At 41.4% G+C, this 26,013-nt stretch overlaps 1 protein-coding gene across 2 annotated transcripts in view; it reads left to right on the top strand.

Moving 5' to 3' along the window:
- Positions 1–9,855: 9,855 nt before the first annotated feature.
- The window catches only part of SASH1 (SAM and SH3 domain containing 1), a 186,390-nt gene continuing 170,232 nt past the window's right edge, over positions 9,856–26,013 (top strand). The window contains exon 1 of one of the 2 annotated variants that reach the window (XM_061206866.1): positions 9,856–10,548. In XM_061206866.1, the coding sequence (XP_061062849.1) occupies positions 10,420–10,548 (129 nt within the window). In that variant the 5' untranslated portion in view covers positions 9,856–10,419. The remainder of the gene's footprint in view (positions 10,549–26,013) is intronic. The other variant, XM_061206867.1, reaches the window with a different exon arrangement.

The following is a 26,013-nucleotide window of genomic DNA, read 5'->3' as shown; positions in this document are numbered from 1 at the left end:
TATAACCACTATGGAAAACGGTATGGAGGTTCCTCAAAAAATTAAAAACAGTACTGCCGGCCTTCCCTGGTGGCGCAGTGGTTGAGAATCTGCCTGCCAATGCAGGGGGCACGGGTTCGAGCCCTGGCCTGGGGAGATCCCACATGCCGCGGAGCAACTAGGCCCGAGAGCCACAATTACTGAGCCTGCGCGTCTGGAGCCTGTGCTCCGCAACAAGAGAGGCCGCGATAGTGAGAGGCCCGCGCACCGCGATGAAGAGTGGCCCCCGCTCACCGCAACTAGAGGAAGCCCTCGCACAGAAGCAAAAGACCCAACACAGCCAAAAATAAATAAATAAATAAATTAATTAATTAAAAAAAAAAAACAGGACTGCCATATGATCCAGCATTTCTACTTCTGGGTATATATTCAAAGGGAATGAAAAATCTTCTCAAAGGAATATCTGAACTTCCATGATCATTGAAGCATTATTCACAATAGGCAAGCTATGGAAACAACCTAAGTGTTTGTCAATAGATGAATGGATAAAGAAGATGTGAGATATCTATATCAATATTGATATCGATATAGATAGATAGATGATAGATAGATAGATTCACAGAATATTATTCAGCCATGAGAAGGAAGGAAATCCTGCCCTTTGTGACAAGATGGAAGAACCTGAAAGCATTACGCTAAGTGAAAGAAGTCAGACAGAGAAAGACAAATATTGTATGATATCACTTATATGTGGAATCTAAAAGAGCCGAACTCGTAGAAATAGAGGTTAGAACGGTGGTTTCCAGGGGCTGGGGGTGGAGGAACTGGGGAGGTATTGACCAAAGGGTACAAACTTCCAGTTTTAAGACAAATAAGTTCTGGGGATCTAATATATAGCATAGTGATTATAGTTAATACTACTTTATTATATACTTGAAAGCTGCTAAGTGAGTAGATCTTAAATGTTCTCACCACAAAAAAAGAAATGGTAATTACGTGATACGATGGTGATGAAGGTGTTAGCTAACAGTATGGTGGTAACCATTGTTCAATATATAAGTGTAACAAATGAGCAAGTTGTTCACCTTAAACTTACACAATGTTATAGGTCAATTATATCTCAACAAAGCTGGAGGGAGAAAGCAGGAGTATTTCAGGGAAAATGAACAGACTGAACAAAACAGAGAAGCAGAAAATAGGAAATACAGAGAATGTGGGGAAAAGTAGATAAGAGCCTTCCAAAATAACTGTATGTTTGATCATAACAGAAAATCAAGCTGAAAAAGCAGTGTGGGATCAGGCAGGAACCGATGTACGTGTGCTAAGTGCCCCCATTGTTAATCCTTGTAGCTCTTGCCTAGATTAGTAGTATGACTGAAAAGTTGCCTTTTCTCAATTTTCACCCTCTTCTAGACTCCACATCACCACTAATTATAAAGTGAACCTAAATTGGACAATTTAACAATTTAATTTCAAAACAATAAGGATTTTACACTCCTGATTAAATGCTCCTGAGAACCAGGGCTGTCTTTTGTGAATACCTAACGTGATGTCAGACATAACTGGAGCTCAATTAACGTTTGTTGCCTGATGAATTAATGAATGAATGATGGACCAGATCTCTCTAATTTGAACCAGTAGGAGAAGACTAGTCAAAACTATGGAATATTCTGAAAGGGTACAAAAAGTAGTATAAATTGAGTGGCTTATTTAGAAGAATTACACATGAAATATTTTATGGCACTCTTAACCAGCTTGAGAAGATTTTTTTCTTGTGTTGGTTAAATATCCTCCCTTTACTTCTCTTTTTTAAGTTTTATCCTGTTAATTTAGTTAGTATACTTCCTCCCCTCCCCCTCCTCATAGTAGAATACAAAAGCAAATCTGGCCCAGCTTGGGATGAATCATCATGAATCATGATTAGTCATTCTAAATTAAAGTATATTTATTTATGAATGTACCAGTGAATGATTGATTTGTCCCTTTGCTATCGTTAATCTCTAGCCTCTTAATTTTACCTTTCAGGAGTTATTACAGAAAGAAATAAAATTTTCATACAGGTATTTTACTGTTTTTGTTTATTTGTTTTGATCACTAAAGAGTAATTCTTTTTTTGGAGAATTTTGGGAGTTCCCTGGTGGCCCAGTGGTTAGGACTCGGCGCTTTCACTGCCATGGCCCCAGGTTCAATCCCTGGTCAGGAAACTAAGATCCCGCAAGCCATGAAGCGTGGCCAAAAAAAAAATAAATAAATAAAAAATTGTATTTTTTATCTTTTTTCCTTTCATGTGTGTTCCATTTAGACCAGGAAATTGACATTTCAGCCCAGAAGACTTAGGCCAGATGTTAGTGCACTGGCTGAAAGATGGATTTCCTGCCCCAATAGGTGACCTCTTAAAGCAAAATAGGCTTTTTCTTAATGGATAGACTGTCCAAATGACCTCATTTCTAGAACAAGGGGCCTTTGTTGTGTCTCTTTGCAATTGGAATCAACATGATCTGATTTTTGAGAACATTCATTAGATAAAGAGGAGCTAGCACCTAGTTGTTTCATTTATAAGGCATAGGAAAAATTTATGCCTAGACAACCTACTTTTTGCTCCTTTAAAAACATTTGTGTTCCTTGAGAGGGAAATGGTGCAGAAAATCTGGGGCCTGCTTATCCATATTAATATTTCTCTTAAATTTCAATCCCCATTCCAGCCAGCACTCACCATAGGAGCAGAGCATGTTACGTGCTTCCTAAAACAGGGAATTGTTTCACTAAGCTTGACCAAGGCACTATTTAAAGAAGTAGCCATGACCCCAATGTCCTGTCACTCAAACTTCTCTCTCTATATGTGAGAAGCTCATTGAGACATTCTCATGGTGCCACCTCTTTTGATGAGTTCTTCACCAAGTTCATTTATTTATATCTTCAATTGTATAAGGCGGCTCAGAAAAACTGAGATAACTGAGCCTTTGTGTGTGTGCGCGCACATGCGCGTGTGCCTCTGTGTGTCACAGGAAATGCAATTTGAAAGAAAGTACCCAGAAGAGGAAAATGGCCTTGAATAACTAAGGGGAGACTGAAAAACTTACTATACATGGAAAGGAAGGGAGTTAGATTGCGTAAGAAGGAAGATATGTTTCTGAGATTCTAAAAGGATAGAAGTTTATAGCTAAAGGGAAAGTTAGGAGATTTCTTTTCTCTTTCTCTCTCTCTCCCTGCCTTTCTCCCTCCCTTGCTTCCTTCCTTTCTTTATTCCTTTAGAAACAAGAATGGGAGTGTCTCTTTTGAATAGCCAACAGGTACATTTTAGGAGTATAAAAATCTTGCTCCTTGTGACCCAGAATATTGGCTCCCCCATGAAAGACACAGAAGAGAGTAAAACGAGGCTGTATACAGAGTTACCATCAGGCTGGGCAGTGCATCTAAGACTCGTGGTTCTTCCTCAAGTAATTTATATAGTAAATATGTGACTCTTTAAAAAAATGAGTAGTGAAAAGGATATCACACTTTCCTTTGCTTTAATGAGTCAATGCATATTTTTTCCAGAATGTTATACTCAGCTCAATGCCTCCCTCCTTTTTCAATAGTCATATGCAAATGTCATTAATTATAAATTATTTTTTCTCGTTGTTCAACCAAAGTATTCTGGATAATACTTCAATTCTGGGTAAGATTTGTAATAGTTTTCTATGGTTTCTGGGATTCATTTTGTGAGTGAGAATCTTTTGTTCTATGTATATAACATTGCACTTCAAAGAAGCAGAGCAATAGTGTTAACTGGAGCTTTTACATTTAATAGGAAAAAAAATATTTTTCACAAGTATGTTTAAGCAGTAGAGACAGCCAAGTAGGCATTCTCATTGGGTAAAGTTTATAAAATAGACAAGATTGATGAAGCAGTTTGGTTGGTGGATGATACTTCCCAGCTGTGCTTTTTAGACTGTCCTTACATAATTTAGAAATATTTAACATAATCTTTCATCTCTTATTAACACATTCCTTTTTTTTTTTTTTTCTTACACTCTCCTAAGCTAAAAAGATAAATAGCAGGGAGTATTATTCTAAAGACCATTCCCTCTCCATGCTTCCTTTTTTTCTCCTTTTCAGTGTCAGGTAGCTCTCAGAGAATCTCACAGCTCTCCACAGGAGACACTGCTCCTATGTTAATTCAGAAGTTATTTCATGGTGAGTTGAAGTCTTTGGGTCCTTTGCCTTAAACATTGTGAATTCAATGTTGGTACCCCACTCAGAGTCTTTTGCTTCTTGTCTATAATGTGTATTACTGAATAGTTCAGAATCCTTGTATTTCAGAATTACAAATGGCTTTAGAAATTACCTAGTCTGACCCAACTATGCAAAATGAAATATCGGTCACGTCGTTTTATGCCTGATGGAATAATTCCCAGGCAGAACCTTGGTGTTTACATAGCATCAGCACAGAGGAAAACCTAACTGGCTAGGCTAGTAATCTTGCTTATCAGAGTGGAAGAAGAGATTTCAGAGAAAAGTATTTATAGCCCTGAATCATCATTTTGTTTATTTACCTTCTCTCCCTAGCCTGTTTGGGCTGTCTTCGCTTGGTTTTAATTTTTCTTTAGTTTGCTCTTAGCTCTTTTCTCAGTCTCTCTTACCAAATACTCCATGATGAAGAGGCTTTTAAACAGGTAATGCTTTAGCATGGGTTTGGCTCACTTTTAAGGCAGTTGTGGAAAAAATGTGTTTGGGATTGTCAAGGGGGAAAATGTTTTGGCATTTCAGTCTTTCCTTGAAGTTAGTCCCCACCCCCCTCCCCCTGAGGCATTATGGAATGCCCCGCGTTAGAGTGCCAGAGAGGATTGCTGACCGTAGGCAAAAATTAAATGAGTTTATCTGTTTTCATTGCTCAATTTCAGAATGCAGTATGGTAAAAAAAAAAAAATTGGACTATTTATAATCTTTTGGATTTAATCTCTGCTTTTTTTCACATCTTTATTGGAGTATAATTGCTTTACAATGTTGTGTTAGTTTCTGCTGTACAACAAAGTGAATCAGCTATACGTATGCATATATCCCCATATCTCCTCCCTCTTGCTTCTCCCTCCCACCCTCCCTATCCCATCCTTCTAGGTGGTCACAAAGCACCGAGCTGGTCTCCCTGTGCTATGCGGCTGCTTCCCACTAGCTATCTGTTTTACATTTGGTAGTGTATGTATGTCCATGCTGCTCTCTCACTTCGTCCCAGCTTACCCTTCCCCCACTGTGTCCTCAAGTCTGTTCTCTATTAATCTCTGCTTAATCTCACATTTTTTTCTGTAGAAAATGTGTTGTCTTCAAAAAATAACAAGTGTTTGAATGAAGCTGTGTTCCTAAAATATGTACTATTCTTATGGATAATACACTTTATTGCAATAAATACATTTAATATTTTATTGTCTGCCCTTAAAAGCCAAATGTCTCTGAACATCTGATTTGGGGATCTCCATTCACATATCTCATGATGGTTTCTTTTACCAGTTAATTTTAAAAAGCAATCCGCTGGTTTAGTTTTTCAACGTATTATATTTTACAACTTCACCTTCCCTTGGCAATGTGTTCCTTTTCCTTATTCTGACATTCCCATAGTTTCAAGCGGCTCTCAAATTTGAGCAGATTTCACGATTGCCTGGGGAGCTTGTTAAAATACAGGTCACTGGTCCCATCCTCAGAGTGTCTGACTCTGCAGGCTTGGAGGCTGGGGCCGGAAATTTGCATTTCCAACAAATTCCAACAAATTAGGTAATGCTAATGCTTCTGTTCTTGAGTCCACACTTTGAGAAGCACTGATCTAGATAAAATAGTGTAAAAGATGGAGCTAGTATGGACTAAGGTGGTGCGTGGTAGTGGAGATGGAGAGAAGTGGATGAACTTGACACATATTTAGGAAGTAGGATCCACGGGGCTTGTCCATGGCTAGATGGGAGTGATGGTGAGATGTGGGAAGGATTCAAGCATGTCTCTGAGGTTGGTAGCTTGAACCAATGGATGGATGTAACAGAGTACTGAAATGGGAAGTGAGCCGGGGTGGGAGGGTCGGATCGTAGTGAGAAGTCATAAATTCTATTTAAAGTTTAAATAAAATATTTTTAAACCTCAAACACAGTGCCTGACATAGAGTTGATTTTCAATAAATAACATCGATATTACTGTTATTACTACCTTTCCTTTCAAACTGAATAGCCCTTATGACTCCACCTTGCCAGAGGTAACCTCCCAGCCCTTCCACTCAGCAGCCACATTCCAGGGCTAGGAATTAACTCCTTTATGTGACCCAAGAGACAGGTATGAACAGGGAAATTTTATAGATATCACCTCGTGGTGTGAGTGAATAGGGGCAGGGAAAGGGGGGAAAAAGTTCTAATTCATAGAGAATTGCTGCCTGCATTTTCACATACAACCTCAAAGCAACTGTATTAAGTAGATGAACTATCCCACTTTACAGATGAGATAAATAACTTGCCCAATGTCTTATAGAAACCTGAGTGAAAATTCAAACTGGGCTCTGTCCTGAACCCATTATATTTGTGTTACTGCCAAACTCTACCTTTACTGCCAGGCAATAGATTTTTTTACTTTTCTTAGGTCAAAATGATGTCCTAAGTAGACTGCAGGCAACACCCTGCAGCTTCTAGACTAGTGGCTTTTAAATTTGTAATCCTGCCACATAGTAAGAAACAATTTTTTACAAAGCAATCCAGTATTTGCATTTATATGTGTATGTGTGTATGTATGTACTTACGTGTTGCACGCATATATGTGCAGCTGTATGACTGACACTAATTTTCCAAGAAGTAACACTTATTGAGATAGGTGCATTTCCAATATTTACTTTCATTGACTGCATTCTGATAGTTCATTGCAATAAATGTTTATCAGAACCCACAGAATTGATTTCAGTCAACTTTTGGGTCTCTGCTAGGTGTCTGGAAAATTCTCTTCTAGATCCCTTTGGGTCCTTGGAATTCACTTACCAACATCATAACAATTCCACAGAGCTGGATGAGGGAGAGCCCTGATGGAAAGAGAAAAGGAGACAGCAGGATTCCTATGTGTATACTTTCCCTATACATGTCTTTAATGGCACATCTACACTTGCCCACCTTACAGAGCTTTGTGGGAATCAAATAAATTACAGCGTAGATGAAAGAACTTTTAAAAGTAATCAAGTCATCTGACTTTGATTCTGCTCAATGTAGCTGTGTCCACTTGGAGTGATCGTTCAAGTTCTCCGGAGCCCATTTCTTCATCCTAAAAATGAGGGATTTGATCCAGATCACCTTCAAGGCCCTGTCCCGCCCTCATGGGATATAATTCTATTATAAAAAGCTCTTTGTAAACAGTACCCTGTGGGACTCTGAAATAGTTTGATGATGATTGTGATGTTGCTAATTATTCTTTATATTTTGTTAAAAAGCCCCTGAAGGAATTTTTGGAAGATTGACATTAACCAAAGGAGAAAAGACTCAATTTGGGAGAAGTAATCAGACTCATTTTGAGTAGAAGCATCATGCAGCTGATTAGCGAAAAGGTTCAGCTTCATTTTTCAGATGGTCAAAAAGATTATTACGTACTACAAGTAGAAAAATGCTCAAAATTTCATATTTATGTACAGACAGCAAAATTGTAGGTACCAACATTCCCCCTCAAATGTATTACTTATTTTCTTATCCATTTATTAGGGAATGCCAGGACAAGGAGCTTAAATATCTAGGGTAGCTTGATTCTCTAAGTACCAAAATGCTGGCTAAGATTTAGTTACATTGATATGTGTGTTTGTATTGTTGCAAAATGGTACCTATCTTTAGATGACTCTGAAATATAATATCACCTCTGAGGAGGTACATGGCAATTAGTGTGGCCTTGCCTCCTCTAGGATGGGAAAACTGCAGCACAGAAAATTTAGATGCTTTGCCCTCAGGTGATCTGATGAGTCTAGAAGAAAGACTCACGACTGGTGCTGGAGAGTCCTGCCCCAACCATCCTGCTTATTTGGCTTCATGCTCAGTCACTTGCCAGAAGGTGTTGATGCAGAAAACTAGCCACCCCCAGTAGAAGCAGCACTGTCCTTTGTATTTTCTTTTTCCTTTTTTTTTTTTTTAATATTTATTTATTTATTTAGGTTGTGCTGGGTCTTAGCTGTGGCGGCATGCAGACTTCTTAGTTGCAGCATGCATGCAGGATCTAGTTCCCCCACCAGGGATCGAACCCCGGCCCCCTGCATTGGGAGCGCAGAGTCTTACCCACTGGACCACCTGGAAGTCCCTCCTTTGTATTTTCTTGAATTGAGTAAGGTACCACATAGCTAATACATAGAAATTCTTAAATATACATAAAATCAACTCAATGGTTATTTTACCTTTTCCTATCATTCACTTATTTTCATGTCTTTATAGATGTAATAATAATAGTAATAATAATAAAGCCCACCAATGCTTTAATGAATTTATTTGGATTCCCAGCATCTTTTTTTAAAATAAATTTATTTATTTATTTATTAATTTTTGGCTGTGTTGGGTCTTTGTTTCTGTGCGAGGGCTTTCTCTAGTTGCGGCAAGCGGGGGCCACTCTTCATCGCGGTGCGCGGGCCTCTCACTGTCGCGGCCTCTCTTGTTACGGAGCACAGGCTCCAGACGCGCAGGCTCAGTAGTTGTGGCTCACGGGCCTAGTTGCTCCGCGGCATGTGTGATCTTCCCAGACCAGGGCTCAAACCCGTGTCTCCTGCATTGGCAGGCAGATTCCCAACCACTGCGCCAGCAGGGAAGCCCCCAGCGTCTTAGAACACGCACCTGACCTAACTCCAGCATCAGCCCAGGGAAAGCACCAGGCCTGGTCATACTGACTCTGCACCCAGCATTCCACTTCAACACAATGCCTCCTTACTATCAAGGGGAAACTTTTGCATTCTTTTTCTTTGTCATAGGGGATTATGCGTATAAATTTAATTACCTTTGAAAAAGTTTTTTCTTTTCAATTTTTTTCAATTTTGAACTTTCCTCTAAGGGCTATTCATCCTTTGGATCCCGTAATTAATGCTTTAGGAGGGGAATTTCGAGGGACGTGATCTTGTACCCCTCCTTTCATGTGGGCTCAGAAGGAAAAAATAACAACAGCCAGAGCCCTCTAAAACAAGCGAGGGCTCTCTCCCTGGGGCACCTCACCTGGGTTTTTGTACCACTCAGTCCTTTAACATAGGGGCGATTCATTGTAGTTTCTGAACTGTTTCACAAAGTGATCAATCACCAGATCCGATGTGAGGTGGACTGTCATCTCCCAGGGAGAATTCTGAGTGGTTTTTAAAGAAACAATCACAAAAGGAGAAATGCCTCTACAGGGCTATTTCCCTCATAAAATAAATCCGTCATGGATCTTGTCCTTAGAAAAACACACACGGGGCCCCAGGTGTGTTGGCTTAATGGCTACAACCATAACATTTCCTTTTGAAAAAGGCCCTTCCCTATGCCCTTACTGTAAAGGAACCATGAAAACCCAAAGCGCGTTCCCCCTAAATAGCTGCCACTCCTAGCAATGCATGGCATTGTGGGCGCCCAGGAACCAAAATGTCCCCCCTTGTAATAAACACGATACAAACAATGGCTCGTGCCCAAGCTTTCACACTTGTTTTTCCCAGTCTCGGCTGCCAGAGGCAGAGCTGTAATTCCTGAGGTCGCTTGACTTCAGGAGGGGCGAGGTGTGCGGGGTAACTACACTACTTGGGAACTCCTTCGGCAGGAGCAGCTTAAAGATTAACTTTCTCGAGTTTCTGTGACCAAAACTGTTTCAGTGAATAGCGTGATTGGAAACTTGTGCAGGCGGGAGACAGCAGCGCGGCCGCTCTTTCAACAGGCGATTTGTTCTCCTGTCTGTGGCTCATTTCCATGCAAAGAGCCTGACATCAGAGCACCTTTTGTTGCTAAACGCTTTCTTTAGCATCAAGGGGAGAGAGTCATGTGGAGCTGGAAGAGCTCATTTTGAAGAGAGGGGGCCCGGGAAGTACCCTCCAAGTTCCAGAGGCGCCGCGGTCACCCCGCGGGGCCCTGCCCAGACTTGCTGGAAGAAATGAGTCTCGTGCCTAGTTAGTCGGTCCCCGTCACAGGAAGAGACGCCTTTGCAGCGGGTTGCATTGCTTCTGGGCTGCCAGAATTCCCCGCCGTAAAACTCGGTGGTGCGAACTTTGCCTCCTGCTACCGGGTTGCCGAGCCGAGCCGAGCCGAGCCGAGCCGGGCTGGGAAAGTTTCTGGACCTGTCAGCCGCGCGGCCCGTCGCCACCGAAAGCCGAGGTGCGGGCGCCTGCCGGGGTCCCCCGCCGGGTCGGAGGCCGGGGCCGCGGGGGATGCGGCGCGGAGGCGCGGCTCGGTGGTGACGCGGCGGGCGGGGACCGGCGCCGGGGACCGGGCGCGCACGGCTGCGGGGCCAGGGCGCCCCGGGGACCCGGCCATGGAGGAGGACGCGGGAGCCGCCGGCGCGGCGCCCGAGCCCGAAGCCGAGCCCGCGCCGGAGCCTGAGGCGGGCGCTGGTCTGTCCGAGGCGTTCTCCCGGCTCTGGACCGACGTGATGGGCATCCTGGTGAGTTACCTGGAGAAGCGGAGGCGCGGGGATGGCGGGTCGCGGGACCCGGGACCAGGCAGTCCCCCGGCGCCCCGGCGCTCCCTTCGCGCTCGCAGACTCGACAAGCCCACTCCTTGGGGTCGTCCTTCTCCGGCTCTAGCTCTTAGGGGGTTAAATACACACGGTTTAGGATTTCAAACCCTAATTAAAAAGATAACCAGCCACAGATCACATCAAAGATATGTTTTTTAAACAATCGGGTATGATATTCCACAGTTTAATCTGAGACACCTGCTGAGAAGTTGGTGTGGAAAAGACAGAGTCCTTCAAAGAATAGATGTAAATAAATACTGTTTGGCTGATGTGCTTTCACAGTCGGATTTGGGAAGAGGCTGATGTTACTGATGTTTATCTCTTCACCATGTGTTGTCTGACCAGGAGAGGAAAACAATTATCTCCTTACTCAGAACCACAGAAAGTTTACTTTGTTTGCAGTTTTTCAACTTGTAGAATTACAGGATATTTGTTGTTATGTGTTTGGGACTAAAAACAATAAGACTTATTTTTCTAAATCTGTATTGTCATGCATTTTGGAATGTCCAGTAACTAAACCCGCCCATGGGTTTGGCATAATTTCTGAAAAATAGTTTTTAGGCATGGAGGATGAAGCTTTAACTTGTTCAGGGTTCAGTGCCTTGAGGAATTAGTAGATTTGCTTTGGTGGAGCTATAGGTAGGCAGGTAGACTGGAATCAGATGGGTGGGGTTCTTACAGTCAGACATCTTACTCCACACATTAAAAAGTCAATTTCAATGGAAAGATTCAGAATTGGGAGTTGTGTAGATCATTGGAAGAGGCTCTAGATTTACTTGGAGTTTTTTTTTTTTAAATAGGAGGAGGTGTAGTTTATAGAAAACTCTTCTTTGGTAATGATGAAACCATTTTTAGCACCGTAATTAAGCTCTTGGACTTTGGAGTGAGTTAGCCTGGATTCAAATACCAGCCCTCCCATTGACTGACTGCATGATCTTGGCCAAGGTACCCAGCTCCACTGACCTTCTATTTCATCCCCTGAAAAGTGAAGCAAAGATTTGCTTCTTAGGTTTTCTGAGATTTAGCTAAGCTGATATATAGCTAGTGCGCCATACTGATACATAGTAGGTGCTTAATAAATAATAGCTCTCTTTCTATTGTTTTTTCTTGCAAATGATCTTGTGTCTCAACTTTCCAGACATCCTAAAGTCCCAGTTATTCCATTTTCAGGTGTCCTTTGGTATTTATGATTATTCCTGTGTAGAGAGCCAGGGAAGGTTGGTCAAAGATTTCTATCTGCTCGTCTCACTCTCCGATATTTTATTTTAATTAATTTATTTTTTGAAAGCAGATTTATTCAGGGAGATACACACTCGATAGACAGAGTGTGGGCCATCTCAGAAGGACTCTCCAATGTTTAAAAAATATATATTTAAAAAAATTTTAAGTTAAACGCTTTTTGCATTTTCTGAACATTACTGATGAATATGGGCCTTCAGTGAAATTCCAGAAAACCCGATGAACATATATAAAAGTTGTGGTGATAGATTGTTTTTTAAGTTTATCAAGCAGGAAGCTTATCTTGTTATTTCTTGCTCAGGTCTCACTCTGTAAATTTTCAGGCACTGAGAAAATTGGCTTGATGACATCACATTGCATCCCTTACTAGGGTATGGGCTGGGGAGGGAAGGGTTAGAGATGCTCACTTGAACTGAAGTGTGGGCTCAGGGTCGTTTGGGGGCCGGGGTGCCATGGACCACTTTCTGAAGATTTGCTTTCCCTTCCCTGGCAGATTCCAGCGCTGTTGGGTCAGTTGTAGCAGAGTGTTCTTTGGCTGAGTTAGAAGATGGGGTGGGGCTCAAGAAGCCCAAACCTGTTATTCAAAAGGCAGATGCAGGAGAAAAGAAAATATGTGCTTCTTACAGAGCTAATAGTTCGGTGTGAGGCTGAAAGACTGTCCCAAACAGGGACAGGACAGTAAAGGACAGTAAAGATTTACAGGACAGTAAAGATTGTCCCAAACAGGTAGTGTTCACCCGTGTTTTCCCATCTTTTATAAGGTCTTATTTTGCTTTAAGTCTTGGGCATCAAGATTGTTCCTTAGTGAAAAAGCAGACAAAGAGGACATAGATTACCTGCTGTCCTTTGTACGTGCCTGTAAGAAGTCACCAGGGGAAAAGGATCTTTATTCTGCTTTTAGAAAGCTGCCGTCCAAGTGTTTATAAGAAACTGTATCTTCGGAAGAATGTATCAAGACACGAAACTGACAGCTGACTTTCTCTGTTCCTACGGAGATAAAAGACACCATTTCCTTCATTTTGTATTTAAAATACGGCATTTTGCAATCATCTATCAGCCTAGACAGGTTGAAGTGACTTGATCCCTGGCACATATACATTGTTAGTGGCAATGTCAGACTGCACCCCAGTTCTCTGACCTCCACCAGTCAAGAGCCTGATGCCGTGATGCTCCATAGTTAACTATCCCAGATCAACTTGGTAGAAATGTAATGACATCCAGTCATTTTAGGCAAATGCTATTTGGAAGATTAGGAGAGTAGAAGTAGTAGGGGAATTATACATCCAGACATCATACTTAGCAGATTTCAGGCACAGTTGCTACTTTATTTTTTAGAATCTTCTTAGTGTAAACTTCAAAGCTTATTAGGTTAAAACTTTTTTTAAATGAATGAGCACAGCCCCTCTTTCCCGAAGGTGCAGTACAGCAAGAAGCCCTCGGCATCCCTTCCCCCTTGGATTTTGTTGGTTCTAACCCGGGGAGGGGGGAGAGTGTTGCCCCAGAGGCATTGATCTCGGTAAATACAGGATGGTTGTTTGAATTCATTGGGACACATTTTACATTTAAATTAATTCAGTCCTGCCCAGTTCAGCACCAATCAGTTGCTTTTATATAATTGCTAACAAAACGCTTATTTAGAGAAGTAATAGTATAACTTATGGCCTGAAAATGTTTGAGTGTGTTGGAATGAATAAAATGCTAACAAGTGAATATGTAAATAGAGAGTTAAGAGAAAATGAGTTTACAAACTATTGATGTGAGGGCCTGGAGGGCATGGTCTGTATTTCACTCATTCTTCTACCTGCAGGGCTTGGGACTTACTGGGTGCTGAGAATATGCTTTTATTGAGTGAAAAAGGAAAAAAGTATGTACTCTTAAATGCAGGAGCCACTTCAAAATACAGTTCTGTAAAGACTCATGCCCCGCCTATAATGGGGCGCATTATGAAGACTTTAATAAATTCTGCTTATGCCAAAGCTACCACTTGGACAGTTGCGTCATGCATACTTAAATCCTGGCACTTCCACTGAAAATGTAATGGCAAATTGCGAAATGTTTGTAAACCCTGAGCAATTAAACCGCGGCCTTCTTGCGAAATACGCTATTCTGTTCTCTAACTCGGCAACGTGTGGTCTGCCTGGGTTTTCAAAGCCTGTCACCTTTCACGAAGACATGCGTAGACTTCTGTTGAGAAGTGCAGAACAAGTTAGAATCCTATATAGGGGATTCTACTCTTTTATCTTTACTCCCTGGTTGCAGACAAAGCATTCCTTTTTCTTTTTTGGGCTGGGGGAGAGTAGGTTTTTTTTAAGAGTAGGAATTGCTGAGGTTATCAGATGAGGTAGATCATGTTTTCAGCCCCAAGTATCCATTTGGTAACTTGTGATGGTTCATAAATTTTTCCTCCAGAACGCGAGGACTTCTTAAACGCAGAATCAGGCCTTTAAAGCTACTTGTTCTCACTGGGAAGGGAGAGGAAGGGAGTTAGTGAGTGACTATTGTTTGCAGGATCCTGCAAGATGCACCTCCCCCAAACCTTACATTTCCCTGCTATGTTCCTACAGTTTACACCCATTTCCTAGCAATGCTTAGAAAATATCCATTGTGTAGACAAACTCTACATGGAGGACCTTCCCCTAGTCTTAATTCCTATTCAGGCTACAGAAAAGAATGTAGTAGGTTTATCTGTTAAGTTTATCTTTACGTTAAGTTATCGGCTAGGTTCATTGTGTTTAAGTTTATCAGCTAGGTTCATTCTGTCTTGCTGTTACTGAAATCCTCTTCCTTAAAAGACCCTCCTTTTGCTCTGTATTTTTGGGCAAAGTGTAGGGGAGGGGAGGTGTCAGTGAGATCCCTAGAGGGCTTTTAAAATGCAGACTCCTTTGTACAGACCAGTGTGTAATTTACATATTCTCTGGGTGGTGTCTTAGGTAAGCCCTTCAGCTAATGACTTAATTTTTTAGGTCTTGGAATCTGAGAGTCAGCCCCAGTTTCCAATATTCTGACTTCACGTTGGTTTTTTGTCCCTGGTAGCCAGCTGAAAGCCTATGGCTTTTATATAAGTAGAGAAATTGCAGGGTGATGTAGCGGAAGACACTGACTGAAGAGACCTTGGAAGTGAGTCCTCAACTCCCTCATTTAGAGAGGAGGGACGGAAGGGCTTGAGGCAGCAGCGTAGGAACCAGAACTCAGACCTCCCGATTTTCACTTCTTTGCCAAAGTTAAGTCTTACGGTTCTGGCTGGGGTCCTTAATTTGCTGTCAAAAGAGGCTCTGGGACTTCCCTGGCTGTCCAGTGGTTAAGACGCTGTGCTCACAATGCAGGGGGCACGGGTTTGGCCGTCGGGGAACTAAGATACCACATGCCCTAAGGCGCAGCCAAAAAAAAAAAAAAAAGCTAAAAAGAGGCCTCTGCACTAAAGCGACTGTTCATGCTCCCCGTCTTCCCACATCCTGCTTTCATTTGCCGCTCTCTACCCTGTAACCCTTCCCTCTTCCACCTGGCTTGTTCTGCATCCTTGTTCACCATCGTTGACTCTCAACTTCCAATGATAGAATGCAGCAACGTGGGGAGGGGAAGGCAGTGCTCACAGGGGCTGAGTCCTGGTGCTGTGCGGGGCCCATCCCAAACTTACCTTAATTGGTCCTCTCACTGTGACCAGTGAGCATTATTGTCCCCATTTTACAGTGGAGAGGTAAACGTGCATGTCCTGAATCACACAGACAGTAAACAGGAGCTGGGATTTGGATCATGTGTTATTTCCTGGAAATTAACTCCTAGTTGCAGTTTTATAGTTCATTCTTTCACATCTCTATCGAGACATCTATTGACTGTCAATCTTTTTTGCTTAAGCTGTTGAGCTAAGTACTAGCCGCACATGCCCCTGACTTCCAGAAAGACAGTAGTTCTGTAGGAAAAACAGCATCCACTGTCCCTCCCCTAAATACCCAGTCCTGCGGTGTAGTGTGCAGATCTCCCCAAAGAGCACAGAGTTGGGGAGGGTTGGCGGTGGTGCTGGTGCAGGAAGTCCAGTCCCAGAAATGCCTTTCAGTTTGGGCCCTGGCAGTGAGTAGGCTTTACCTGAGAGGTGTTTCCCAGTGAGGGCTAAGGAGGAAAGAAGAGAGGAAGGGCCTTCTGGACAGAGCCAAGGGAAAGAAAGATGGGAGAGCAGAGAGCACTGAGGTGGGTGCCAGGTCCTGAGTGCTGAAGTAGCTGGAATCATTCTGTAGGCTTCAGTGAGAAGCCATTGCAGAATTTTAAACTGACATGTGTCACGATCACTTTTTCGAAAAGTGACTTTTGGGGGTGATGAGTTGGTGATGAATTTGGAAGAAGACTACTTCAGTGATCCAGGCAAGAGAAGATGAGAGCTTGGATTAAATGTTTATGAAACATACCAGTTTATCTATCACCTGGCTTCTATTAGTCCCCATATTTTACTCTATAAGGAGTCAAGGATTGCTCATGGTAATTTACTTTTGATAAATTCTTTTAAGCTCAAGAGTAGGCTGGGTTAATGCAAGAGATTTTTAGACATGTTGTAGTGTTGTGATTTCTTTTTTTTTCATTTTAAGAAGAAGTATCTATCTTGACACATCTATGTGTACACGTATCTACTTACCTGTCTCTCTATACTGGAGTAAATGATTTGGTTCCTTAAAGAGGGGAATTATTATTTATAACAATATACACACAATGCTATAGCTAAATGATGTTTAATACCATCTTTTAAAAGCTACTTCTAGGGACTTCCCTGATGGTGCAGTGGTTAAGAATCTGCCTTCCAATGCAGGGGACGTGGGTTTGATCCTTGGTCGAGGAACTAAGATCCCACATGCCGCGCGGGACAACTAAGCCCACGCGCCGTGATGAAAGGTACCGCATGCCGCAACTAAGACCCGTCGCAGACAAAAATTAAAAAAAAAAAAAAGCTAATTCTAGAGAACAGTGAAATAGAGGGATATATTCAGTTGGGCATATTGATCCATAAGCAAATCTGTAGCTCAGTTTTACAAAGGACATAAGAGAAAAACCTATAACTAGCAGTTTACTTAATGTATTCTTTCTAAGAGTACTTTATGCTTCAGACTTAACCGTCATAATCCCACTGTGATATATGATGTGCTTACCCATGGTTTACACACATTCTTTGCTTAGGGTAGAAATAAAATTGATCTCAAAATAATGAATTTAGATGGATAGAGGCTAAGACTAAGAATTAACTGTACTATTTAATACCAGTGAGTGTAGACTAAGACTAAAAGAATTAACCAAACCTTCCGAGTAAGTTTGAGATAAAATGTATTTTTATGATGACCTGGATTTGTCATTTCTCAGATGGTATGCTCATTTATTTATTAATTTAATTTGGTAATGAGACCTGAAATTTGTGGGTCTGTTCCTCATTAGCTTTGCTCCTAGGCAGCTGTCTAGTGTCCCACCTTTTGTTCCATAAGATGTTTCACTGGGTAGCATTAATTCTCTATGAGTTGAGATGCCTCATAGAGATAACCTAGCTTGTATTTTTTCTTGCTTGTCAAGCCGTGTAATAGAGACGACTCCGGCATGGAGATTGGAGACCCAGGCCTTAGAGTATCTTAGAGACTTGGAAGACAAAAGCTTGATAATAAGATAGTTTTTCCTCTCTGTAATCCCTAATTTTTTCTTTTCTGAAGAGATCTCCTATTGTCTTTCACCTTTCTAAGCTGATTGGTAAAAATGTGAATACGTTTGAGTTTATAATGAATGCTCTGTAGACTTTTGTTCCATGTGTCCATAGAGATACTTTGCGGCTCTCCTTGGTGTCTATGACGTAGATTTGATTCATGGTTTTTTTTGTTGCTTCATCCATTGTTTGTTTGGTTTTACAGCAAGTAGTGAGTGAGGAAGGTCCAGTGTGTCTACACATCACTCTGTGCCTGGTTGTGGCTGTGGCTTCATTTTCTGTCCTGGCATGCAGACTTAAAAGTGGAATTACAAGGGAAAGAAAAAGAAATGCATGTAATTGTAATTTTAACTAAAAGTATCATTGAAGGGCAGAATAAAAAAATTGTAGTATGTATCCTGAGCCCTAGTTACTTTAAAAATTTATCCTAGTTAATTTTGGGGACTTGAGTACTTTTGCCTAAGACTTGCTGTCAACCGATACATTTTTCACACTAGAGCTAAAAAATGTTTTTATGCTTGTTTGGGCGCTCTTAAAAATAGGGTGTTTCAATATTAAGTTATTTGTTATAAAGAAGAAAGGAATATTCTAGTTTAAGAATAAGTATCTTCGCTATAGGCTTACATCCATTTTCAGAGGATTTTAAAGGCCACACTTAAAGATAAACCATTAACAATTTTACAGATGTCCTTGTTTTGGATATGCACAGGGTTAAAAAAAAATTTTTTTTTTTTTAACAAAACAATGAGATACCCCTACACACCTGTAACAATGGCCAAAATCTGGAACACTGACAACACCAAATGCTGAAGAGGATGTGGAGCAACAGGAACTCTTGTTTATCGCTGGTGAGAATGAAAAATGGTACAGCCACTTTGGAAGACAGTTTGGCGTTTTCTTACAAAACTAAGCCATATTTTTACCATCCAGTCCAGCAATTGCACTCCTTGGTATTTTCCCGCAGAAAGTGAAAACTTATGTCCACACAAAAACCTGCACACAGCTGTTTATAGCAGCTTTATTCATAATTGCCAAAACGTGGAAGCAACCAAGAGGTCCCTCAGGAGATGAATGGACAAATAAAGTGTGGTGGAATATTATTTAGTGCTAAAAAGAAATGAACCATCAAGCCATCAAAAGATGTGGAAGAGCCCTAAATGTATATTACTAAGTGAAAGAAGCCCACCTGAAAAGTTTTTTATTCTGACTATATGACGTTTTGGAAAAGGCAAAACTGTGGATACAGTGAAAAGATCAGGGGTTGGAGGGAGGGAGGGATGAATAGGTGGAGCACAGAGGATTTTTATAATGATGGGTAGATGGATGTACAACACCAAGAGTGAACCGTAATGCAAACTTTGGATTTGGGGTGATTATGATGTGACACTGTATGTTCATCAGCTGTAACAAAGATTCCACTCTAATGAGTACGATGGATTTATTTCAACACCACCAAGCGATTCTCAAATTCTCAGTGGACACTGACGGAGTTTCCCACAAATTTAATTCATGTCTGACACTATCTACTAGTGTCAGATCCCACAGGTTAGGGGCTCAGTCCCAAAGACTGTCCCTATTTCAGTTGCCAATCGCAAGTCCAGATTGTTATTTGTGCTTCTGAATGACTGGCTATAAATTGGAGGTTCCTGCATCCCCCGTGGGGTTCCATTAATTTGCTAGATCAGCTCACAGAACTCAGGAAACCAATTTACTTGTTAGATTAACCAGTTTACTTACTAGATTACTGGTTTGTTATGAAGGGATATAACTCAGGAACAGCCAAATGGAAGAGTTGCTTAGGGTGAGGTAGGTTGGAAGGGGCGCGGAGCTTCCATACTCTCTGGGGCACCACTCTCCCCAAATCTTCACGTGGTCACCAATCCAGAAGCTCTCTGAACTCTGTCCTTTTAGGTTTTTATGGAGGCTTCATTATGTAGGCATGCTTGATTACATCATTGGCCTTTGGTAACTGAACTCAATCTCCAGCCCCTCTTGCCTTCAAGGAGGTTGGGGGGTAAGGGTGAGGTGAGACTGAAAGTTCTTACCCTCTAATTACTTGGTCTTCCTGGTGACCAGCTCCATCCTGAGGCTATCTAGGAGCCCCAGCCTTCGTGCCTCATTAGCATAAACGCAGATGTGCTCTGAAGGGATTCCTAATGAGTGACAAAAGATGCTCCTATCACTCCAAATTCCAAGGGTTGGGAGCCCTGTACCAGGGCTGGGAAGAAGACCAAGTATCTGTCTCCTGTAAGTCACAATATGACAGTGGGGGATATTGATAATGAGGGAGGCTATGCCTGTTTGAGGGTAGGAGATATATTGAAAATCTCTGTACCTTCCCTTCAACTTTGCTGTCAGTCTTAAGCTGCTAAAAAAATGAAGTCTTAATAAGAAAATAATAATTAAATTTTTTTGTTGTTTTAATCAAGAGAAGGGTAACAGAATGAGAACATTTAAAAACAAAAAAGTGATTAAACACCTCTTAGAAAACTGAAAGGTTATTTTGTGAGAGAGTTAAGAGCAAAGGAAGCAGTTCAGAGTGGCTTCAAATCCTGGCTTCAGCATTTAGTGGACCTGTGACCTGGGTGAGTTCCTTAACCATTCTCTGTCTTGGTTTCCTCATCGGTAAAATGAGGATGATAGCCACTCACATCACTGGGTCTGGTAAGATTAATTAAATCACTAGAACTGTGCATGGCATATGGTAAGCAGATCATAAATGTTCGTTATTATTAGCTGTTAATGGTTAAATCTCCTTTAGTTGGAATATGAATTAATTTCCCGTCATTCTCATCTTCAAATGGAGTGATGATCTGATTCCACATGTTCAATTTAGGATTGATATTAACTATTGATTTAATGTATGTCACATGTCCTTTTTAGAATATACAATTTAAAAACAAACGCATAAATCTCTTCAGAGTATTAACCTTCAGGTTTCATGTTAGGAAACGGGTGTTAAAAATGATCTGTATACTCAAGAGAGAAAATGTATGAAACTTGTGAATAGGCAGGGTTTTCTGGAGGCAAGAAGGTATTTGTAATGAAAACATATTTTCTGTTTAAATGGTGTCCAGATTGCTATTTGCAGTTCTCTTGTGACTAAGTAGCACAATAATATGAGATCTTTTTAATAGTTGCCTTCTTAGAAACATGTAAAATATTGAAAGCATCCACTTAACTAATGATTTTATTTTTTGAATACTGGGCTCATGTAGATGTACTAAATCTACTTTCATTATCTTGAACTTTTTTTGTGAAATATTTTCCCAGGGTTTTATTGAATTAACCAATGTTTTTGTCAGGGTTGCTAAACATTCATTCTGTATTTTTGCATCTTAATTAGGAATCTTCTGTCTCCAGTCAAGAAGTTATAAAAGTGTCATACGGTAGTGTCCCCACCAGAGCCCAAAGCAACCTGCAAACACATGTCAGTGTGAACGTGATAGAAAATGGGATTGCTTGTGGTTTGAGAAAGATTATTATTATTACTAATTATTATTATTATGCAGTATGCCACTTATATACATTTTAATTTGGGGGTAACTTCACTATGCATCTATAGAAAACATGAAGGGATTTGAAACTTTGGGAAAGTCTGTAAAGACGAACACTGGATGCTGGAAAGATAAGACATTTCATTTTTAAAGCATATTTTATCATGAAATACAGTTTTATTGAAAACGTTCCACAAAAGTGTAGCCTTAGGACATAGTCTACTGGGGAAAGGTCATTAATGCCTCTGTAGCATTTTGCTTCTAGTTATGTAACATGTGGTGCCCAGGTGGTGACTTAATGAAAGCCCCTCATAACACTGGTGCATGGTAGTGATTTGCCCTGATTAGGATATTATGAAACTGAGGCTATGCGATGAGCATTAAAGTAAATAGGTGTCAAATGATTCATAAAAGGTACATGAAAGATACACTGAAATCCACACGATGTAACTTTAGCACTAGCAGAGAACTATGTACTGTTTCAACAGACCAGAATGTCAGCGGGTAACCTCCACATTCTATATCAAAGCACTCTTCCGCTTGTCACATCACTGAAAGACTGCACATTCCAGAGCTCGTGTCTTTAGAAAGCCGGGTATCTTCCATGGTGGAAGAGCTTCCATAGAAACCGGAGGGGAGGCAAGTACAACTAATACACTCCTTAGACATCAAGAGATTTTCAGCAGGTCACATCCCTTACTCTTAAGAAGTGCTGCTCTAGAGATTAGATGATAATACTTACACTGGCATATAATTCCTTACATTTCATGGTGTGTCCTTTACATGCATCGACTGGTTTAATGCCCTTATAGCTACCAGAAACCCAGCCTTGTTGGCAGCCACAATTCTCTAGCCTGGTGAGTAATCTAGGGTTCCTGGTTTCCTTTTCAGACACACTGACATTTTATTGCCCATATTTCAATACCCGTAATTCAACAATTTCTGGTTGATTCTGGCTTCTGTAAATTCTAGGCTTCTAAGTTTTCATCTATTTTATCTGTGAATTAGAGGTGAAACTTTGAAGTTATATCTTTGCAAGTATTTTCAAATGCCCCTCCGAAGTAGACCAGACCCAGCTGGATGTGGGCTCTGCTATTTTTTGAGCAGAGTTTGGGGGTAAAGCCAGAAAGTGATCCCTAGTCTGGATTTTCCCATTTTCTACCCAGGCTGCCTGGTCCCTGGGGTCTTGGATGCTCTAGGGTGGGTCAGTGTGGCAAACACCAAGACTTTGCAGGCTCACCTCTTCCAAGGAGGCAGAGAGAAGCACAAACGTCTGGTGTCTCATTGTTACCAGCTTGCCACAAATTCTAGAAAAGCCAGACTTTTGTTCTCATGACTTCCAGTTCTTCTACTGTGGAAAACAGGAAGGCCCACTTTCACAACACTGGGAAAAGCAGACTCTCCTATTGTCAGCCAAAAAGTTTTGCAAGCTGCAAAAGAGTTTGGTTTTATGACACTAGGTTTACATATTTTTTTTAAAAAGTCAAGATTTTTAAAAAGACACGCAAACCTTTCACTTGTATACCTGTGGACTTACTTGCAGACAAGTCTAAGGGTGTTCTGTTTCAAGTCCTTACATATAAAGAAGAAAATCTGGGACAAGAGTTGCTCAAGGGCGCTAGGTTACAGATGGTTCCAAAGGATCAGCCAAAGACCAAGTGAACAAGCCAAAGCAAGACTGGTTTAAATTCCTGAATTTGCTAGTTAGGTCAAGATAAGTAAGTACTGAATTATGCAATGTAGTTGGCAGCAGGGACTGATGAAGCTCCAAAGGTTGTTTTGGTAGAAAAATGACAACAAAATGAATGAGGGCTGGGGGTAGTGACACACTACCTTCTGGTGTCCCCTGAAGATCTAAATCAAAACAAGTTTCATTAGTGCAGAGAAAAGCATGCTGGTGTTGCTGCAGTGCCTTGGATGTGACGTTAGTCACAGCTGTACAACTAGGGATAGAGCCAACATTCTGAAGTATCTGTTAAAACTAAAGGCGATCACCTTTTTTTCTTAATTTTTAAGTCACTACTTCTTAGACCATTAGCAGTCAATTAATTGGTTCTTTGGCTTATGGTTTTCTAACGCTTTGTGTATCTATTGTCCTTGATGGGACTTTTATTTAAAAAATATAAGCATATATTCTTTGTGGCAATGTAGGGAGAGTGTGCAGGATAGAATCAAAAATTTTTTTCTGCAAACTATAGGAACTTAGAAATTCAGTTGTCAGCGGATTCTTTGGAGGACTTCTTTATTGATTCCTATGCAGCTCTACATTCCACGCTTCCTTGAAGCTTCAGAACTCGGTGGATAGAACAAAGAACATTCTACGGTTTGCTACCCAGTCACCCATTGTAATTATTTTTTTTCTCAAGGAATTTGGAGGTTATATTTTTGTGCAGTAGTTGGAATATTCTTTGTAACGTGACTGCCATCAAGACTTGTTTATAAAGCCATTTTAGCAAAGATGCTATGGGGCAGAAAGAGAATAGTAATAATAAATATAGTATTGTTGGCAGCTGATATTGACTGATTGATCATATACTATGTGCCAAACACTGTACTAAGCTCTTTCCATGCGTTATCTCATTTCATTGTCCCTATGGGTTGAATTGTAGCCCCCCAAAGAAGACGTGTTAAAGCCTTTTTTTAAAATTAACTAATTAATTAATTAGGTTGCGCTGGGTCTTAGTTGCCGCAGGCGGGCTCCTTGGTTGTGGCTTGCCGGCTCCTTAGTTGCTGTACCCGGCTCCCCAGTTGTGGCATGTGAACTCTTAGTTGTGGCCTGCATTTGGGATCTAGTTCCCTGACCAGGGATCGAACCTGGGCCCCCTGCATTGGGAGCTTGGAGTCTTATCCACTGCGCCACCAGGGAAGTCCCTTAAAGTCTTAACCCACAGTCTTAATCTCAGAATGCAGCCGTATTTGGAAATAGGATCTTTGTAGATTTAATCAAGTTAAGGAGGTTGTTAGAGTGGCCCCTAATCCAAAGTGGAAATTTGGACACAGACACGGGCATACACAGAGGGAAGACGATGTGAAGACACATGTAGACAGAGAGAACTATATGAAAATGGAGGATTAGAGTGATGCCTCTATTAAGCCACGGAATGCCAAAGATTGCTGGCAAACCACCACAAGCTAGGAAGAGGCACGGAAGGATTCCCCTACAGGTTGCAGAGGAAGCATAGCCCTGCTGAAACCTTGATTTTGGACTTCTAGCCTCTAGAACTGTGAGACAATGCATTTCTGTTTCAAGTCACCCCAGTTTCTGGTACTTTGGAATACAGCAGTCCTAGAAGACTGATATAGATGGGCGCTTTGTTATCTTCTTTCTACAGGGGAGCAGCTGTTGGGAAAAGGAGGAAGGTATAAAGAAAGCAGAACTTTTTCCAGGAAAGTTTTAGTACTTTGCACGGACCAATACCTTGACCAGGAGGAGAAGGAAAATTGACAAGATAGGTAAACAGTGAGCCACAGTAAGAACCTGACCAGGGCAGCACAGACATCTGTGCAGCAAACGCTTATTGGCTTTGGGTGGTTCCGCCAGGCATGAGGAAGACTGACTCCTCTATTCCTCTCCCAAGTGCTAGGGAGTAACAAGAGGGACGAAGGTAGAGGGAAGTGTTTCCTTCGTGATGGTCCAGCATTTCTCATCTGATGAGCTCAGGAATGAAGTGGACTTGGGAAATCGCATTGTATCCCATCTTCTCACCCAAATAAGCCCTCAGGCCAGTGCCTACAGCTTTTCCCTCTTCTGCTCACCATTATTATTACTGTTTCTCTCTCTCTGTATTATATCTATCGAGAAAGAGAGAGAGAGAGAAAGAGATGAAAGTGAGGGGAGGATGGGCGGGGATGATAAGGAAATGGAGACTTAACAAGGCCTTGCATCTTTGTTGTGAAGTGATAGAACTGAACTAATCCTCCAAAGAGGACAACACTTCCTTGCTCCTGCCTCCACCCCCATCTCAACCACTACCCGGAAGAGAAGCTGGGAGAGGGTGCGGAGACAAAACAGATTGTCCCATTGGTGCTAGATTTCTTGAACTGATTTCTAGGGTGGGACAAATAAGCTGGGCCTGGGAGGAGGGTCAGAGAATCTGGCAAAGGGCTTTGGGGGATGGGGCTACATGGCCCCCAAGGAATGTTGGTGGTGATGCCTGTAAATATCAGGCTGTACTCTTTCACCCTTGGGCCACCCTTTGAATTTTCTGCCCTCCATCCTTCAAATCCAGTAAGAGGGAGATGAATCATGGTATTCCATAAGGACTATATTAGGAAAGGAGTGATAGGGGTTTCTAGATGAAAACATTAACCTCTGCTTGAGGCTTCTCCTAGTACCATTTTATTCCCCTGGTCTTTGAGACTGTGTAGAATGCCACAGGTATCTTAGCTATGATAAGATTGGAGGAGTCAGAAACCACTCCTTGCGGGATTGCTGAGGGTTAGGGATGAAAGTAAGAGAGGGTATGGAGAAAATGGAAATAATTTGTAGTGTGTTTTATTTTATTCTCTGTGGATTCTTTACTGGACATTTTCATTAAAATCTTGTGGGATATTCATCCTAAAAGGTTCAGACCCCTGAACAAATTAATTTTAATCCCCACCATTCGTTCAGAATAAATGCTTTCAGAGAACTGTTTTTTTGTAAAGTGCAATAAAAATGAATAGTTAGGAAAATTAAATTTCCTACATCATCTGTAGCCCATCCTGCTGGTAATGGACTGCTCCCCATAGTACATTACCATAGATTACTTTTCCAACTCTAGTTCAGTGATTCAAGCCAAAACCTTCATCACTTCCCTTTGGAGACTATTACACAGCCCAGCAGACATCCTATTAAGAAACCTCTGATTTGCAGAGGAAAAGGAAAATTTTGAAGTTGAGACTGAGAAGGAAGATGATTCATGGTCCCAAAGGAAGAGGGCTCCTGAAGTTTTCAGAGATGGCCCCCAGCTGCCACACCTTCCTTTGGAAACAGACTCACCGAGGGGC

Source organism: Eubalaena glacialis, chromosome 12, assembly GCF_028564815.1.
Source record: "Eubalaena glacialis isolate mEubGla1 chromosome 12, mEubGla1.1.hap2.+ XY, whole genome shotgun sequence".
NCBI lineage: Eukaryota > Metazoa > Chordata > Mammalia > Artiodactyla > Balaenidae > Eubalaena > Eubalaena glacialis.
Note: the sequence above shows the minus strand (reverse complement) of the source record. Positions and strands in the feature narration are given on the sequence as shown.